The sequence below is a fragment of the Lissotriton helveticus genome, chromosome 10 (genome assembly GCF_964261635.1).
Source record: "Lissotriton helveticus chromosome 10, aLisHel1.1, whole genome shotgun sequence".
NCBI lineage: Eukaryota > Metazoa > Chordata > Amphibia > Caudata > Salamandridae > Lissotriton > Lissotriton helveticus.
The window spans coordinates 915,061,497-915,081,960 of NC_136071.1; the positions used below are offsets into that span (position 1 = coordinate 915,061,497).

Genomic DNA, 20,464 nt, shown 5'->3' on the forward strand with positions numbered 1-20,464 from the left:
AGTGTGCAGGCACAGTCTTTAGAGTTCAGGGCCTAGTTGTTACAAATCAAAATTCTCAGCATGGACCGTTCTTTTCCTTCTTGTCTCAAGAAGCAGATCTGAGAGGCCCTGCCCCTCTCGGATACTTATTCTAAGTTCTCTGGGTCAAGCATGAGGGCACTCCTGTCCAATGAGGTGCAGAGCAACACCCCAGAGTATCACCATATCCTTCAAAGGGTGGAACTATAGTCTCCCAGAAGGCACCATTTCTCCCAAACACAATATGGCTGTTATTTTTAGCAGAGAGGTAGGAGCTGGCTAAACCAGCCCTCGGGATGGATCATCTCCATATTCCCCCTCCCCCTCACATCTACTAATTTCTTCCTTAATTCTACCATCTGGCTGGGTTTAAAGGGTAGGGGTGTAGGTGGGCTTGGCTTCTTCGCCCTTCCCCCTCCTCACTTTGAAGACCATGGGTTACAACCCATCCCCCTGCTCTGTCATTCCTCTGTAGCAGAACCCTCTCCACCCAGTATGACTCTCTAATACCAGGAGCTACTTATCACCTCCTCAAAGCAGCCTGGCTAATAAACTTGACTCTCGCCAATCAGGGCAGAATTTTGATTTACAGACAAGAAAGTTTTATATCTTCTTGTCTACACATTTTAGGATACATTCAACAATATCATATTGTTGGACTTATCAATACTATTCTACTAAGTCTTTGAATTAAATTTTATGACATCCCTATTGTTAGTCATTTATTAATAATTTCTTTCCATGTTAAGCTATGTGGTTGGAGGTCTGCAGTGGGGAAAATTAACTGAGAAATGTCTCCAACACCAGGGCTTATACAACATATTTTACAAGGATCCCCACCCCTGGAAGACCTAGGGGAGACCTTTGGTGTTCTGAATATGTCAAAATATTGCAGATCCTCACTCTACAATGCTCCTAACACAAAAGTCGAATTTGGGCTGCACTTTACTTCAATGTAGGTAGTGAAATGTGCAATTTCACTAACCCCAGCGCACATACATCGTATTTTATATGTCCTCCCTATAAGTACCTGACCCCCCACCTCAGGGACACCAAGAGGACATCCTAGGGGTTCATATTATGCCACAATATTGTAGTTTATTAATAATTGCGTGCACCAAACACCAAAGTCAAGTTTGGGCATAGTTTGCATTTTATAAGCAGTCCTGCAACACAGGGCTATTTTTGAACGGACCTCAGGCTTCAGCATTGCACACATGCCAGTGCAGAAAGGCTGCTGGCCTCCAAACTGCCATGCCCTAGTATTTACTAGGGACTTAAAGGTAGTTTTAACCCCTCTGCCCTATTATGTACCATGACCGTATAGAGGAGGCCAAGCTAATCACAGGGATACCCTAACCCACAGTGTACCATAGTGTATGTAGGTGTTTTACTGTATTTTAAGTGTATTTTCAGCATTGCACTGGCCCTGGTTAGGCAGAGCCCAGGGACAGTCAAAGTCAGTTACCACTTGTACTAGTCAGCAAAATGTTGGGGGTGACCAGGGCCTAGGATGTCTTTGCAACAGTTTGTGATTCCAAAATTGTAATGTCCATCTGTTAACTGACTGTCCACATTTTAGTAGGTTCTGCCATTTGATTTTAAAACCACTTTTATAAGATATAAATCATCGTAATGATGCATTTGCACTTTTGTTGAACATGGAATTTTTAGATGTTGCATGCGCCCTGGCAACATTTTTGAAAATATGCTTGGATTAGTGATGCAAGAGGTTAAGATAGCTATTTTAGTGCTGGAGCATTAGGAAGTGGAGATTTTATGTATTAAATGGTTGTGTACTTGGGTACTAGCCTGGTTTACAAGCAGGGAGGTGGAGAGTTGGGGGTAGTTTAAATTAAAATATTACTCTGTTTTAAAATGTATGGTTTAAGGACAGGTGTCCAAACATTAATAAAGTTGAACTTGAACTGGGCAAGGGCCATAAAAGAATTCAATTATGTGTGCATATGTAATCTGTCACATTTTAAATTGGTTCACTTTAATCAGTCAAGCTTAGTAATGAAAGACTGTCTTTAGATTTCACCTAAACGCTATTTCATGCATTTTGTGGATTCCCTTGAGTCATCTAAAAGTAATATTAAACTCATACACAGCAGCTCAGAAAACCTTATTTGCAGATAAGGAAAGAAACCCACCTTTCGATGGTTGTGTTTAAGACCATTAAAGATGTGATCTGGCTATATTTCGCAAATTGCATAACTCTATCAAACCTCTCTAAGTGGGTCTAATCTTAAGTACACAATGAAATAATTGGAATGAAAATTAAAATACATTTCTAAACCCATTAAATATGGACGTATTACATTAAATATTGACGTATAACAACCTCATTCACCTTAATAGAGTTGTTACATGAATGTATGATGTTACAACACATACATTTGCAATGCTTACCTTTACAATGCAGTTTTTACATCACAACATCCTTTACAACATTCTTTTACATCACATGCCATTACATTGCATTTTCGGAAACTACCTTTACAACGCATTCCATTACATCGCATTATACCTTTACAACGCATACCATTACAATGCATACCATTACTTCAGATTTAAGGTAAGAATTGGATAGTATAGGGGTAATAATTACTATTCTAACTCCAGTGAGTGCAACAGTAGGGTAAGTGGTGGATAGTGTAGGGGTAAAAATTACTATTCTAACTCCAGTGAGTGCAACAGTAGGGTAAGTGTCGGATAGAGTAAGGGTACTTTGTGTTGTAATGGTATGTGTTATAATGACTTGCAATGTAATGCCTGCGTTGTAGTGATATGCGTTGTAATGGCATGCTTTATAGTGACATGCAATGTAATGGTTGTGTTGTAATGACATGATATGTAAAAGATGTAGTGATGTAATGACTGCTATGTAAAGGTAGTGCGATGTAATGGCTGCGTTGTAAAAGTTGTTTCCCTGTTACATCATTGTATCAACCATCATTCTTTTGATTCACTTTTATTTATCTTTCTTTTGCTCTGAATATTTTGGAGACATGCTATTCCTTTGAATATGAAGGTCTGCATATGAATATTTTGTTCTTACTCACATTCGTGTAAGGCAACCTATGTCATTTAAATCATGGTTTACTCATGTTTTGACCTAAATAGATTCAATATTCATCTTTAGGCAGTGAGAGACCTGTAATTAACCTCTCACTACATGCACCTTTTGTCCATTAAGAATAAAACTGGTTAGAAAACACCATTTGGTCTAGTTTATGTAAGTCCACGGTAAAAGTGCACCTGTGCTTCGTGTTTGACATAAAAGTCAAAGACACAGTGTGCGAAGGGCAAAACTTTTCACACACACCTTATAAACATGGGCGGCCAAACCATTGCGTACCAATGCAGAAATAGGTGCAAATTTAAGTGCCAAGCAAGTTATTTATTGACATTGAAGCAATGTTATCTCTCTCCTTTAGGTTACTCAAATGGCAAATCAAGAAACTTGATTCCTAATGTCTTCTGCTTCAGGTGTAGAAATAAACCCAGTAAGCAACTCTAGGATGAGTTAAACATTCTGTAAAAGTCTTCCAGAAGTGAGTGATAGTGTGACAACTCCACTCCATGTGAATATCTTATTTATGATTTTGGGGTCTTATAAGTCTTGTGAATGTAACTAAGTTGAGTGTATTTTATTCTAGGATTCCTAGTCGCTTTAACCTCCTATTCAATCATTCTTACACATTCCTTATATACCTTGATTATCTTTCCAGGTTGTCTCAATTTTCCTGTCTTTCTCATCGTTAGCACGGTTCACAGATCCTTGCAACCAACCCGCATCCATTTCGTAATTTGTCAAAAGAAAATCTGCTTCCAATTTCTATCTTGTATAGGAGCTACTACACTTCATGATTTTGGGGGTTCTATTGTTCAATTCCCCACTTTTGTCACTGGGCATTGATGACTTCCCTGTGGGTCAGGAACTGGTTGGCTGTTAGTCCATAAACCCCCGTCGAAGCAGTCAAGTCTTTCACCTGTCTTGCTTAGTAGCAATCATCTTCTGTAACTATTCCCGCAGAGGGCCTATCCATCATAATGTGGGCCGTTTCTGCCTGAAGCCGCCCCGAGCAGTGAAAATACGTTCCCCGGAGCACAGGTACACGTTGGTGGGAGCTAAGACTGTCATACGTGTTTCAGTAGAAAACGATCACCAAACGCTAATGCCCAATCGGAATTATGACTTAAACGACAAGCAGCGATTAACCGAGCGCTGGTCTTCCCTGCAGGACTTGCACCGCTCTGAATTGTGTTCGAGCCGTTCCTGCCTGAAGCCGCCCCGAGTAGTGAAAATACGTTCCCCGGAGCACAGGTACACGTTGGTGGGAGCTAAGACTGTCATACGTGTTTAAGTAGAAAACGAGCACGAGTTACATTCCCCCTCATTCATTCCCTGAGGCTCGCAATTGGGACTGGCGGGCACCTAACAAGACCCTCCACAATCACTTTGGATGCCCATCGTAATTCGATTAAGGTAACATACACGACAAGGTTTTAGATATGAGTGCACATGATTTTGGCATCAGGAAACCTACTCTCTGTTGGAACAATGTACTGATCAGGTTTTTCCTCTTCTAGAAACCACTGCAGGGACGTCACAAAACAATTGAACCCCAATAAACTGCGACAATTTTTTGTAAGGTAATCCCCTTACAATTAACGTATATATTTGAGCGATTCACTGAGGCTATTCACTATATAAGAGGAATTGATGCATATTTCCCCTTTTATTTATTTTTTGCACAAAACCATGCAGGAAAAATCATACAGCCCTGATGAGAACACGCAAATTAACATAGCGAGTTCGAAACGCGTCGGCAAAATGGAGACAAGCACTGTTGAATGACTGAAACATTGATTGAGTCTATTCATTTCGATTGATATTGTGCATGTTAGTGATTCATCTCTTCTCCACTTGATTTTTTCTTAATTTTTCTTTATTCCTTGATTGGAATTGAATTGTATCACAAATGTGGATACTGTGTTAATGTACATATGAAATTGAAAAATGCGGATATTGTGCAAATGTACATATGAAATGTTCAGATTTTTGTTTTATGTAATGGTGTTGTAATACTGTATAGTTATTTGAAGTATGTTCCTTTGTTTGAATAAGTGTTTGTACATGGTATGTCTTTTCGTATAAACTTTCTTTCTAACTAAAAACAAATGATTCACAAGGTATAAATAAATAATACCAGACAAATCTTCAATTAAAAGGTGATTTGTTACTCTAAACAAGGAGGCGTTACAAACCATATGTATGGGCAGCACTATTCTTTTCAAAAATTGACATATGGTCCAGCTGTCCGTACGTCCCAGGACCTAACTCCCTGTATATAAAAGCCATGATTCCCTGCACTGAGCTACTCTTCCTGATTATAAACCCTTATCTACACACAGAAATTGGAAAAGAAAGGGATTAAAACCTACTATTACATCGTCCCTAAGGAAAGCAAATGCACATCACACCAAAAAGTATAGTAAGCTAATATTTACTTTCAAAGTGTGTGTCTATTGAGATACTATGCACATCTATTGTGAATTACCTCAAGGTGCAGCCTTTGTAGTAGTTCCCTGTTCTTTCTTTCCACACCCCATTTCTTACATTTTCTGTGACAGATTAGTTAACCACCACAAATGCAAACGTACAAATATGTTTGTGAATCGACTGCATTGATTTATTCACGGTATCAAGAGTATGGTTGAAATAAATGTTAGCATTTATGGCATAGATTAGAAAAAAAAGGAAGCGTTACTTTTAAATAGTCCATTAAAGCGGCCACTGAGCTTCATGATATCGCATGTCATTTGGATTCGTAAAATACAAGGGCATGGTTCATGCTTACCTTTTTCTTGTGTGAAAGCCAGCTGGAGGGACACCCGCCCAGAGGCCGAGGGCTTGTTGGAGCGAATGTTGAGTTAACAGAGCTGTTGTGCCTTTCACAAATGGATGGATATGGATAGCCACAATTGATATCATTCCATAGTCCTGCAAACAATATAATCATTGATATTGCGCCATGGATCATGATGCCTTTTGATGAATTACTGTGCATAGGTAAATCATTTTCAATTAGCATAATATATATTTTCTTGACTTAGATTTACTTCCAGTGAAAGGGACACAAATACCCTCTTGTTCTTCATGGATGTGCTGTGTAATATCATGTAATAAGTTACAAATACGTTCTTGTCTTAGATGCTCAAGACATTGACTACTTACTAAATATATATATATTTAATGTGACATACCACGTATCAGATATAGACCCACTCCAAGATGGCCGTCACGTTTTTATTACTGTGTCCTATCTCTATGTTGAGTCAAATCACCACGTGATGGTTTAAATGAAATGTGGCTGTTGGGCTCTCTGTTTCATTACTGACGAAGGCCGAGTGCCGAAAGCGCGTTTTGAGAAAAATAAACCTTTTGTGAATTCACCCTGAGAGTGCTGCTTCCTAATTCCCGGTTGATTACGGGGAAGGGTTTCTGGAGCTGATATTGTTGTCGGGTGCAACCCCGACTGGCAGGCACCAGCCTATGAGTGCGAGAGGCAGGTGCAAGTGGAGCGTGAATATTTATTCCAGTCGCACCGCAACTTTGACAAAAACTTTGGATTTATTAAACGGAGTCTCTAACGGTGCCCATCGCCTTCCGGATGGATTTTTACAGTGTGGCGATTGCAGGCTATACCGGGTAAGAGATTCTCCGTCTGTTACCATTAACATATGTCAAATCGTTGCTGGCGTCAGGGTTCACGATAAGGACTTAATGGTCACGGCTGTGACTATAAGTAACTATGTTCTGTGAAACGGAGCGGCGCAAAGCCGAGCAAGGCATGTTCAAAAATAGAAATAAAACTGTTGGGGCCCAGGATAAAGCACCTGAAGCTTCGAATAAGCACACAACGGATTTAAATGCAAAATTAACAACGTTGGAGCGTCTGTATGAGAGAGAATGCAGAAAATGGTGGGAAGCCACTTCTCTCCAGAATTACATAGACGTTGATCGTGTACCGAGAGGACTCAGGATTTATACTATCCCGGCATACGAAAATCCCGACCCTCTATTATTGGATGCATGGGCTGAACACACTGCCCAATCCTGCAAGGGAAGTTTAATAATATTGGTGCGCTTCGCCTGGAGCGATAGAGACAAAGCGCTGACACAAATAAAAGATATGGAACATGATCTAGCTAAAGAAGAAGATCAACAGAAATTCGAAGAAAAACGGGAAGCTATGAAAAAACGTTTAAAAAATACGAAGATAAAATCAAACAAAGAAAGGAAGAAAAATTCGAAAGAGACGAGAAAGACTACAGCAGTGGAAGAGTTCTGAGCTTTTCGAAAAAATATGACAAACTCAGAAAGGAATTGAAAAAGAAACAACCAACAGCAACTGTGAATGTTCCTGAGACCTCAGAATCATCAGTTACAGGTGACGAAGTGTCCAGTGAGGACGGTCAAGATGGTCCACCTACCCCACCAGAGTCGTCGGATTTTCACAAGGAATATCATGTGATGCGGAAACAACAACTCCAGGGGGGAAGGGGCAAACCCCCGGAAAAAAGAGGAGCAAGAGGAAGACGAGGAGGGGGGGCTGGTGCCTCAAACATCGTAGGCTCGCCACCCTTAACCAGGAGCAGTAAGAACTTCTACAAGAAATAGAGGTAGAAGATACAGACAATTTAACGATAGTAAATTTGACATCCCGGATATTGACGAATGAAGAGCAAAGTATCCTCAAACTTGGACTCACGTTTTGCCCACAGAAGAACTTAGAGTTCACACAGACATGGATAGACCTTTTTAAATTTTCCCGTAAATTGAAACTGTTCAAATACTTCAAAACGAAACCACCAGTGGACAAACCTATGGTGGTTGGAAGTACAGAGGATGACTTTCTGACCTGCAGAGACCTGGCTGGTATCAGATCTCTTGAAGAACTAAGGACAGAGGGGTTTGAGGATGAGGCCTCTAATTTGAGGAACACTCAGTTGGTCATGGACATGGGTGTACAGCAGAAAGGTGGTGCTACTACCATTAAACCGACTTCCACTTTCATGCCCGTGATGGGTGCAGATGCCATAGACACTTTCTCTGAGGCTGTGATTCAAGATTTACGTAATCTGAGGAGTACTATGAAATTCAAATATGAGCAGCAGAATTTTACTAATAAACAGCATGTAGCACTCAAAAAGTTATGTGAAGACTCTTCCTTGGTGTGCAAACCCTCGGATAAAGGAGGGAATATCGTCTTGCTCACCAAAACGCAATATGAGAAGGAAGCTTTACGCCAGCGTAATGATCCTACCACATACATGAGAGTCACTACAAATGTATATAACAACAGCATTAAGGAATATCATGATATGATTCTCAAATGGTATAACAATGGCATGCTGAGTTGTGACGAACATCTATTTCTGAGATGCCTTAACCCAGTTACTCCTACTTTTTACTACTTACCTAAGATTCATAAGGACCTATTGAATCCTCCGGGAAGGCCTATTGTAGCCTCCCAAGGCAGTCTCACAGAACACTTATCGATATACATAGACTCCTTTCTTTTCCCTCATGTGATCAATTTGAAATCATACTTGAAAGACACCAAACATTTTTTGAAATACATTGAAAGTGTTAATTGGTGTGATGGATATACTATGTTGGTGATTGATATTGCCAGCCTGTACACGTGCATTGGGCACGAAGAAGGACTGATGGCTATTTCCTGGTTTCTGGAGAGTAGACCAGTGAAATATTTTGAACACAATAAGATGCTACTTGATTTCCTAAGATTCTGCCTAAACAACAATATTTTTCTTTTTGGCAAGGACCTATTCAGGCAACTCACGGGTGTGGCGATGGGTACCTGCTCCGCCCCCAGCTTCGCAAATTTATTCGTGGGGTGGTGGGAGGAGCAGGTGGCCTGGTCCCCGGCAAATGCAAAATGGAATGAGTGTGTGAAATGTAGGTACAGATATATCGACGATCTCTTTATAATTATAGAGGGTTCAGTCGATTTGGCTAAAGAATATATTGAGGTACTGAACACTAACAACAATAATTTGAGGTTCTCTGGGGAGATCAGCCAAATTGAAGTCAATTATCTTGACCTAACAGTATTTGTTGAAAATGGCAGTCTGCAAACCAGGCTATTCCGTAAGGAGACTGCAGGTAACTCCACCTTATTTGCGACCAGCAGTCACCCGAAGAGCCTGGTTAACAGTATACCGTATGGGGAACTATTGCGGATACAGAGAAATAACACCAGGGAACAAGATTTTCGGAAAGCGGCTAGTAGCAGTATACAAAGATTCAAAGCAAGGGGGTACAACGATGGGGTACTCAGGCAAGCTTTGGGTACGGTCTGCAATCTAGAGAGGGCAGGGCTGCTTAAAGACAAAAACCACAATAGAAACACTGTTGGGGGACATTCAGACTCATAACGACATACTCCAGCAATGCCTCTGACCTAAAACGCATAATGCGGAAGCATTGGAATATCTTGATGACGGACACTGTCATAAAGCAAGATTTACCTTCCCATCCTTTAGTGACCTTTAGGAAGGCAAGAGCATTGAAAGACTATTTGGTCCATAGTCACCATGAAGGATTTGAACCAAAAACCAAGTCAGAACCCATCAAAGGTTTTTTTTCCCTGTGGTAGATGTAAGGCGTGCAAAGGGAGCAAACGCACTACACAATACAATGTGCCAGGGGTGAAACAGCCTAGAAAAATACTAAAGTTCCTTACATGCACTACGCCTTATGTGGTGTATTGTTTAACATGTCCTTGTTTCAGAAGGTATGTTGGCAGCACCACAAATCCAGTGAAACTAAGAATCTTGGAACATCAAAGAGCGATCCAAAATGCAGATGCGAGCTATCCAGTAGCTAGACACTTTGACAAAGAGCATGCACGTAACAGAAACTTGTTAACGTACTTTTGTCTAGACTCTGTCCCCTACAGTGTGAGAGGGGGGGACAGACTTCATAAACTCAGGAGACTTGAGTCGCGATATATTATTGACCTGCAGAGCAAAATGCTGATGGGGCTCAATATGCATGAAGACTTGGCTGTCCATCTTATATAATGATACTGTGAGAGATATATATACTGTGAATGATTAACCGTATTTTTCTTCCCTTTTCTTCTTTTGTCTTTATTTTCATTCAATTACATGATGAATTACTATATGACACATTTTGATTCTTCTTAACATCATAACATTTGGACTGTAATATGTATCAGCCCATACAGGGCATTATAACAGTATCGAGAGTGTGGATCTGTTTAGAATATTTCATTAAAGCCCATTTGTGGGCGTGATATATATGATGTGTATTCTTAAACTATATACGATCCGATTGATATACAGACGATTATGTATTGTCTGGGTTTTGTTGTATTCATTTAATGTTACATACCACGTATCAGATATAGACCCACTCCAAGATGGCGGTCACGTTTTTATTACTGTGTCCTATCTCTATGTTGAGTCAAATCACCACGTGATGGTTTAAATGAAATGTGGCTGTTCAGCTCTCTGTTTCATTACTGACGAAGGCCGAGTGCCGAAAGCGCGTTTTGAGAAAAATAAACCTTTTGTGAATTCACCCTGAGAGTGCTGCTTCCTAATTCCCGGTTGATTACGGGGAAGGGTTTCTGGAGCTGATATTGTTGTCGGGTGCACCCCCGACTGCAAGGCACCAGCCTATGAGTGCGACAGGCAGGTGCAAGTGGAGCGTGAATATATATATATATATCCTACTGGCGGTCCCTTTAAGCCTACACTGTCCCCTCAGATCAGCCATCCTGAACTTAGATAGTTTAGCCATGTCTAGCGCCATGCTTCCCTAGTTTTGGGGTCACAACACTATCAACACAGACTTAGAACAATTTTGGAAAAATCAAAACAATGGATTAAAACAGTTTAGACCAAATTCCAAAAATTAAACTCAAAAGCTTTGTTCTAAGGCATTTCAGAGTACTTTTAAAATCTGTATTCACTTCACTGTAAGGTTTACTTTTTAAATACAAGTCCTCATCCTCATTGCTGAACACTAAAATGTTGGAAAGTAGATTATTATTAGTGTATATATTTACCCCTGTCAAAAGGCCACTGACACAATATAGGGCTCAGAATAGATCTTAGCATAATAGTCCCATGCTCAACCCTTGGTATCTTGGCTGTGAGCAGGCAGGCTTAACTTAAGAGAAAGGTTGTAGAGCATTTGAAACTACCCGTTCAGTAAATAATTAAGACACAGCACACAATAAAAATCCAACACCAATTTATTTGAATAGAAAATATTTTAATATTTAAAATAACAATAATCCAATGTATGGAACCGGAGATATGAATACTTAAAGATTTAGCACTATAAAACACTTAGAAACCTATAGTGCCTATTGGGACATATGGTCGCGCTAGACCAGGGCAAAGTCAAAGTTTCAGACTGACAGTGATGGAGCCCTGCATGGCTACCCCTCGTGGTAGGCCTCGATCAAAGTTTTTACTTGATGACTTAGAAACTTTCTACATCTTTTCTTCCTGAGGTACGTCAAAGCTCTCAGCCAGTCCAGATTCAGTGAGGGTTTGCCGGCTTGCCTTGCGACAAGCTCCCGGTCAAACTTATGAAAGTCAGAGCTCCGGAGCTTTCCAGCAGGGTGAACCAGAGATCAAAGCCGGTAATTGGTTGAAGGTATTTGGCATGACTCTCGCAGTTGGTCCCGGTCCCCTCCTCTATGTTTGGACTTAGAATAAATGATGGAGCTTTTTCTCCAGGTCTCCCTCGCTGCTCTTCACAAGACCTCCAGAGCTTTTCGGCATGACAAACCTGGACAGCAGGCCGGCTCGTGGATTGAGGTCACCGGCTTGGCTGGCCTGGTCAAGTCGGTCCACTTATGGTGTTTTTTTTAAAAGATGCTCAAGACATTGACTACTTACTATATATATATATATATATATATATATATATATATATATATATATATATATATATGTTCAAGTTTTGTGGCCCAGGCAGGGACTGCCGACTGCTCTCATGCGGTGCGTTTTCGAGTGCAGCAGAGCCTCGCTGCTATTAATAAAGTCAGTTTTCTGCAAAGGCAGAATTTCTCGCCCACTCCCATCTCAATAAAGAATGACCAGTAATCCGGAAAGGTTTCTGTTATTTATTCTCTTCATAACAGCTCATAACCAGCATACTGCTCAAGGCTGTATTTTAGTAAAAATACAGCCTCGTGAGAAAGCGGCGTGGGCCGCGAAACGCGTTGAGCAGTATGCTGGTTATAAGCTGTTATGAAGAGAATAAATAACAGAAACTTTTCTGGATTACTGGTCATTCTTTATTGCGCTGGGAGTGCGCAAGAAATTCTGCCTTTGCAGAAAACGGACTTTATATATATATATATATATATATATATATATATATATATATATATATATATCCAAGAAAGAAGGTGTCCAGGTCAAGGGAATTACACCATAGTCATGTGAAGATATGGCTGAAGTATATTTATGATGTGTTCATCGTTTAGGAAGGGTCACAAGATCTAGCTAAGGAATTTATATCTATCCTTAATCAGAATGAGATGAATCTGAAATTTGAAGGCAACATGAGTGCGCAGAGCATTGTTTTTTTGGATTTACGTATTGAAGTAGTGGACCACAAACTTGTGTCCAAACTTTACCGTAAGACCACTGCTGGTAACACTCTGCTACATGCAGACAGTGGGCATCCCAAGACTCTGATCTGCAGCATACCCTTTGACGAGTTTCTCCGGGCTCGGAGAAACTGCAGTACAGAGGATGATTTCAAAGCTGAAGGGCTGTGCATGACTGAACGGTTTTTGGAGAGGGGTTATAATCAACAGATCATTAATGATGCTTTTGCTAAAGCTAGTAAACTTACACACAATGAATTGTTTATACCTAAGGAGAAAGATAAAACTAGAGATCAGGTAGTTAGATTTGTAACCACTTACCACTCTGGTTCTTGGGAAGTTTGCAAGTGCCTCAACAAGCTTTGGAACGTTTTGAAAACTGAATCTACGCTGGAGAACGCTATAGGTCCGGTTCCTAACATTACTTACAGGAAGGCATACTCATTGAGATACAAGCTGTGCAATTATGAGGTACCACGTACCAAAAGCAATGGGTGAGCTGTCCAGGGTTTCTACACATGCATGTCATGCAAAGAATTCAAATTCAGCTCTTATGTAAAAAGTGTATATTACCCAGTGAGTAATACAGTGGGGAAGATAGAGAAACATCTTACATGCCTGTCCGACCACTGTATTTATGTGCTAGTTTGCCCATGTGCCAAGAAAAACATATGCAGTACTATGTTTCAAGCTAAGAAACGTATTCTTGAGCACATAAGGGCTATTCAAAATAAAGACAAATTATCCCCTGTAGCCAGACACTTTGAAGAGTGCCACAAAAGTAATCGCAATTTATTGCGATTCTTTGTCATTGACAGAGTTAACTTCACGAGCAGGGGAGGTGACAGGATACGCAGATTGTGCCAACTAGAGTCCAGATACATCATGGACCTAGATACGAAGATCCCAGGGGGGTTGAATTTGGAAGAAGAACTTTCCTGGCATTTGGGAGAATAGAGTCCCTTCTACCGTTATCCTGCACGTAGCGTGCATGGTGCTATCTGTGCGTCATTAGTTAGTTGTAAGTATCGATAGGGAGGGGTGTTGTGACATCTCTTTTTAATCCCGACCTTTGTCTTCTTGCCCTTGTTTCTGAGCTGGGTTGCATAACAAGTAGAGATTAATATGCAATGTTCTTTGATGTCTCCTGCTTTATGACTCTGCAACAGTTTTTAACCACTTTTATGTTACACTTACACTTGAATTATATATATTCACAGTTTGTTATGGACCTATGTAAGACCCCTGAGTACACATTTACAGTCCTTCCATTTTTTGCTTTTCTTTGATGCCTGATGCCTGAATCTGGATAGTGATCCCACTTCTATAGTCCCTAATGAGAAGATGCAGTAGAGGCCCACTGGGGCGAGAATATTCTTTTGAGTATGCAAAGGACTGTGGTCTTCCCTCCTTTTTTAGAAGATGTATTACCCACTTGGGATTATCATGTATTATTGAATTATTGTATGGGGGATGTCCACTATTTCAAAATATAGGAGATACTAAAGAGGGGGGTTGTCAGGATGCATGTCAGAGATAAGACAGATGCAGCCTGCAATAGAAATAGTAAGCCTGTATTCACCCACTTGGGTATTTTTAGTTTGATCAACAGATTTTACTGCAGGCAATGGTGAACTTATCTGTAGAATTATGCTGCCTAGAGGAGGTGCGACAGATACGCTAGTTGCAATCTCCGTTAATTTTGGATAAGGATTATACGGCCACATGCATCAAAGTGCCCATTTGCGATTTCTTCATTGAGAAAATTAAGGAATCGCAATTAAGAAATCGCATATTGGTATGCATTAAGAAATCGCAATTTTATTAACGATTTCTTAATTTTCCTTAATTGCGATTCACAATTTGCGAATTGCAATTAAGGAATCCCTTCCCATTGATTCCTATGGGCCTAAAGGCCCCTAGGAATGAATGGGAAGACAATCTCAATTTGCGATTCGCAATTAGCTAATCGCAAATTGAGATTGCGATTTCAAGGGTGCAGGGGTGTCCAAAGGACACCCTGTTGCACCCCTGAAATCAATCTATGCACATACATTGTGCACACACATGCCCTAAGGGTACTTGCTCACAACAATTTAAATACTGCCGCTGTGGGCGTGTCAGCAAAGTGCATTATGGTAACGCGAGTCTTGTTATGTTTATCCTTCCCATAGTGGGTGTCACTACAAAAGTCTCCTTCATCATATAAATAATCCAAAGTTAATACCTGCGTTGCTTACGAGATTGCTGTGTGCTGTAATGTCCTCTGGAAAGCCACGTCGATCCCTTTGCACCATATTAGTAAAGGCGCGGACCCGCTCTTCCGCGGTGGGGCACCCTTGCGACCCGGGAAGGCCGCTGTTTGATGCACACACGAAGGTTTCCCAAAATTGAAGACGCCACACTCGGCGTGTATTTGAAAGCATTTATTGGCGAGGCACATGTGGTGTATATGTGGCGTTATATAGATGACGTGTTCATTGTGTGGAAAGGCAGTATTGAGGAGGCAAACATGTTTGAGTGTATTAATAACAAAGACCTCAATCTTACCTTTACGTCGCATATTGACCCCAATTTTACTAATTTCTTGGATATTCATGTTTCTATCCTAGATGGGGGTTAAACACACAAGTCTGTATCAAAAACCTACAGCAGGCAATACATTGCTACACGCGTCTAGTTTTCACCCTTATCACACCGTAGCGAGCCTTCCTTATGGGGAATTTTTGAGAATTAGAAGGGCCTGCAGTTCTGACAGGCCTTTGAAAGAGTCCCAGGAGAATGCCAAGTGTAGGCTTCTAGCACGGGGATATGTTGCACATAAATTAGATCTGGCTATGAAGAAAGCAAATGAAAAGGACAGATCAACTTTATTGAATGCAGTCCCTAGATCACCTACAGCCAGTAACAGTCATTCACTATCCAATAGTATTGACTTTGAAAAATAGACTGCCAATTCTCAATGTAGATTTATTTCTACATATAATAAACAGTCGCAGTCCATAAGAAAAATCATTAATTCCCAATGGCCGATTGTCTTAACAGATGGAGTTCTCAAAGAAGTTTTACCAGCAAAGCCCAATTTCACCTACCCTAAAGCTCATTCCATGCGGTCTGATTTGGTAAAAAATAGTCCTGAACTTTTTAACAAGGACACTTGGCTCTCCTCGAAAAAGGTTTTTCATAAGTGTAGTAGTTGCAGAGCATGTAGATTTGGGGTTAATACCAACTCGTACAAAAATGCATTTTCAGATGAGTTGATCAAGATAGGTGGCAATTACAACTGCAAAACAGATCATGCAGTATATGTACTATCTTGTGTATGTGGTCTCCAGTATGTTGGGAGCACAAAACTCCAGGTCCACGCACGCATCTTACAGCACTTAAGAGCAACTGTCAACTCAGACCCTTCATACCCAGTTGCCCGACATGTCAAGTCTGAACACAATAACAACTTGAATGTTCTGACTTATTATGTGATAGACAGTGTCCCTGCAAACAAAAGAGGAGGCAACGGGGAGAAAGCTCTTAGACAATTAGAAACAAAATACATATTAGAGCTTGATACTAAAAGTCCTCGAGGATTGAACATGTGCGAGGACTTACACCATTATCTTTAAAATCTTTGTTAATGTTTTTCAATACCGCATGGATGAGAGTCAAGGATAAGGTAGAGAGGGTACAGTCATTTGGTTTAATTCTCGTTTTAGATCTAGAGTATTTATATGTATATTTTTCAGTAGAGTGGTCTTAGCTATTTATTGTGGATTTGTAGAAATGTTTTATATCTCCATCTGGTGTCCGGTAGATGTGTGTTTTATCATGAATTTATGTTTATGAATTTATGGTTTTATACTATTTATTGGCGTCATTTGCACAGATGTAATTCCTGCATTATATAGTTACACAATAATTTGTTATGCATTAGCCACTTTAGCTCTGGTTTTAATTCCTGGGTTACAAGTTTAGGTATATATATATATATAGATCGGGTACATGAGAAGATGATTCTGAGATTTTTCTCGGAATCGTTTAGTATATTAAATTGTCCGAATTGCTGCTTTCTCCCCCAAAGGATTCCTGGCTGGGAATTCTTGTTTAGCATTTTAATTTCACTTTTTGCACTTTACACTTAAGCACTTTACGGATTAAGAATATAAAGTTTGTTTATATATGGCACATCTGACAGAGACTTAAATCTGGATAATGAAATACAGAGGAATTTAGAGGGGGCAAACAGACGAGACTGAGCATTTATTATGTATGGGGCTTTAAAGATGTTCTGTATTATGCAGTGAGAAAGGGGGAAAAAAGGCTTATAAAAAGCCCTTCATTACGTTGTTACATTGTGACATGGGGAAAGGACATATTTCAAATGCTCATATGCTGTTCAATGGATTTATGTGTATTTATACATTAATATTGCCTCTTTTTCACCCAAGTTTTAACCAATGTTATTTTAATTGTAGAATCGGAAAAGGTTAAAATGTGAATGTAAGGGCTAGAAGTCTGAATAAGTGATAGTCTTTCTTCTATGTACATCGATGGTCACATGACAATCCGTAAAAACGTTTTCAATGGTGGTTTGTATTTTTTAAGATGTGTGTGATCACAACCACTTTCATCTGGTGAGCAAGGCGACTGGGTTCGCCGAAACGCGTCGGATTGTGGCACTCCTGATTCACTGAAAACAAAAATAAACAGATTGCTGTCCGTTTTCTCCTGGAAGGTGCTGTGTATGCGGCGTGCTTTGGAAGCGTTGGTGTATATATAAATATATATATATAAACATATATATATATGATCATCAAGACTGCCGTGGGGCAGTCGAAAAGCATCAGGGTGGACACTTGCTGCAATATGACATCGCACTTTGCACTCTTTAAAACTGCACTAAATAAAGGAGATTTTGAAATTCTCTACGTTTGTGTTCCATACCTGTGGGAATGATCGAGATATTGATCATTTCAGTATTGTGGATTTCACACACACACACACACACACATTTATATATATATATATATATATATATATTCACTGAAAAAACCATAGGTTTCACACCAGTTATAGTTAGGTGGAAATTTTACTCGCATATAACCATTGAAATTCCCACGTTATAGTTAGTTGGACTCACTATAACTTGCGTGTGCAATGCACTGCTGATGACGTCACATATTACATCACTCATGACATGGTCAGTGACATCACTCATGACATCACTGATGACATCTCAAATGACATCACTGATGACATCATCCAGTGAATGTGTATCTTTCTGAAAAATAAATATTTTTTATATATGTATATCTAAAGGTTGATGGAAGAATAAATGGGTAAATAAATGTCTAAATGGATGTTTTTTTGTGTAAAATTGATTGGTTAACTGTCTTATTAAATGTATCCTAGTGAATACATATATTAGCGAGTAATGTTTAAATATTTAAATATCTGTATCTGTGTCTCACTTTGTGTATAAGTGGCTGCATGGGTTGGTGAGTAGCTACATGAGTGTGTATATGGGTTATTAGTTGTTTTTTTGAGTATCAGTATCAGTGTCTGTATGGTTCGGGGGGATATTGCTTAGAGCACAGATGCATGAATGAGTGACTCACTATTTGTATGTATTTTGAAGACAGCATGTGTGCAAGACTGTATGGGTGGATAATTGTGTGTATGGGTGGGTTAGTGAGAATGTGTTTTTATAATTGATTGTTTAAGAGAGTAAATATGTTTCCGTTTCTGTAGAAGTATGTGTAGTGGTGTGTATATAGCAGTATAATCAAGTAAATGGTTTTTTGATAGTTTATTTGCATGTGTGAATTTGTGTGTGAGTAACTATATGGATGAGTATTAGTGTGTAACAGGATGTATAGGTGTATGAGTACATATGATGAGTAAGTACATGCATGAGTGACTATATAGAACTGTTGGTGAATGAGTGGATGTGTATGTAGATGTTGGAATTACCTAATAAGTTGTTGTAATTGGTATTGGTTTCTCCTTTTTTAAGAAAATGTTAGTTTCTATTTTTGAATGTGTGTGTCAAAGGTTATTTTATGCTGATAGGAGGTCTGCCATAGAACGCTGTGTGCTAATTTCAAAAGTCATTCTCGGTGTTTGGAGAAAACATCAAAACTTCTAAGCTGGTAAAGAATTCGTCTACCACAGTAGGTGAAAGTTGGACCACTTCGTTCAGTAGGTTGATTGCCCAAAAATGTGAAGCATCGCCATCAGCGTTAGCCGCATTAGCAATGTTCGAAGGAGATGGAGATGGTACCTGAGTGCCTGTTGATCCAAGTATCTCACCGTCAGCAGTTTGTGTCTATGAGACCTCAATGAATGCTGTCATAAGTATTGTAAGCCGCTGGGGACAACACAATGGATGAGCCGTTACAGATCCAAGCAAAGTATCAACATCTGTTGGCAGGACTGATGGGAGTGTCAGGCAGATGTCCAACATACATTCTTCTCCACATAGCAGGCATCGTAGAACAGGCAAGATGCAATCTTGCCAGATTGGTCAGAATGATAGAAACCACGTGGTATTCAGATCTCTTGAACGAGCCAAGCCCAGAATCTGTATCATGCGCTCATGACACTTCATTATCAGGAGAGTGTTCTCTAAGGTAATCTGGGTGTCGCAGGTGACTGGACTTGCCATATCGGAGCAGAAGGAACAAAAATAGTATTCCTGCTACGAGTCCCAAAATGAGAGGCAGGCCGCCGAACACAGAGTGCACCTAGTTTGAAAATATGCCGAGGACTGCTTCAAATGGTGCTAACAGTCCCGAAAAAACTGCCTTAAATACATGTACAATTTCACTAATATCAGACATGTTTAAGATACATCCCAACATTTCTGCAAAATGTATAGGGCAGTGTGTCGATAAAAGGGCATGTATCTCTGCCGTGGACCTTGCAACTTGTAGTTCATACGTCTCTTTGGAAGAGGTTAGTGGCACAGTTTTTTGCAAAAGAATGGCTTTCATTCTGCTTAAAGTATCAATTCGTATAGAAGAGATGTTCAGTGAAGGCCATAACGGCGACTCCCAGTCTGCCTTAGTTTTAGGAAACAATACTTGCATACAGCAAGTGACCCTGGCTGACATAGTTACGAGATAGGCTATTCCTGGCAACATGCCACAGCAGCTGTGATCATTTAACATAATATAGCTTCCGTTAGAAAGCTGCCTAAAAATTGGATCTGTGACTGCAGCTGGTGAACCTTGCAGATGGCAGGATAAGTTGGTCGAAGAACTGTCGCAGGCTCCGTGTAAGTTAATACCCTGACATAAAAGTGTACCGCTTAGTGAGCTTTTGCAATTTGTACCACTAAGAAATACTTATTTTCCCCACTCCAACATCTGTGTGTATATGGTAAATCCCAGGTCGACTTGATATATTCTTTACCCAACCTTTCATATACGCCAGCTGGTATATGTTTCAAACAATATTGAAAATGGAAAATTGTGACAAGCAGAGTGATTGTCCCGTGTATAAGCCACTCTGTTGCAGTTTTTTCTGAAAAAGTTAATGGTAATCTTTCCAGTTTCTCAATGCTCAGCACCGTATATTCAGCTCCTCTTTGTGCCAAAGTGATTTGTTTATCTGTAAGGTTAAATACAGAAAATAATGACGTGGTGTTGATTAGATGCCATGGCACATACCCAGAACGAAGATTTGTAACGTCCAGCCTAAAAGCATTATAGAACGCAATTGTGACGGTCCATGCTGTAGCATGAGCGAGT

The 20,464-nt window shown here is 40.0% G+C and overlaps 1 protein-coding gene across 1 annotated transcript in view; it reads right to left on the minus strand.

Moving 5' to 3' along the window:
• The window catches only part of LOC144784639 (macrophage mannose receptor 1-like), a 949,320-nt gene that overhangs the window by 300,864 nt on the left and 627,992 nt on the right, over positions 1 to 20,464 (minus strand). The window contains exon 20 of the mRNA XM_078663568.1: positions 5,889 to 6,031. Within this exon, the coding sequence (XP_078519694.1) occupies positions 5,889 to 6,031 (143 nt within the window). The remainder of the gene's footprint in view (positions 1 to 5,888; positions 6,032 to 20,464) is intronic.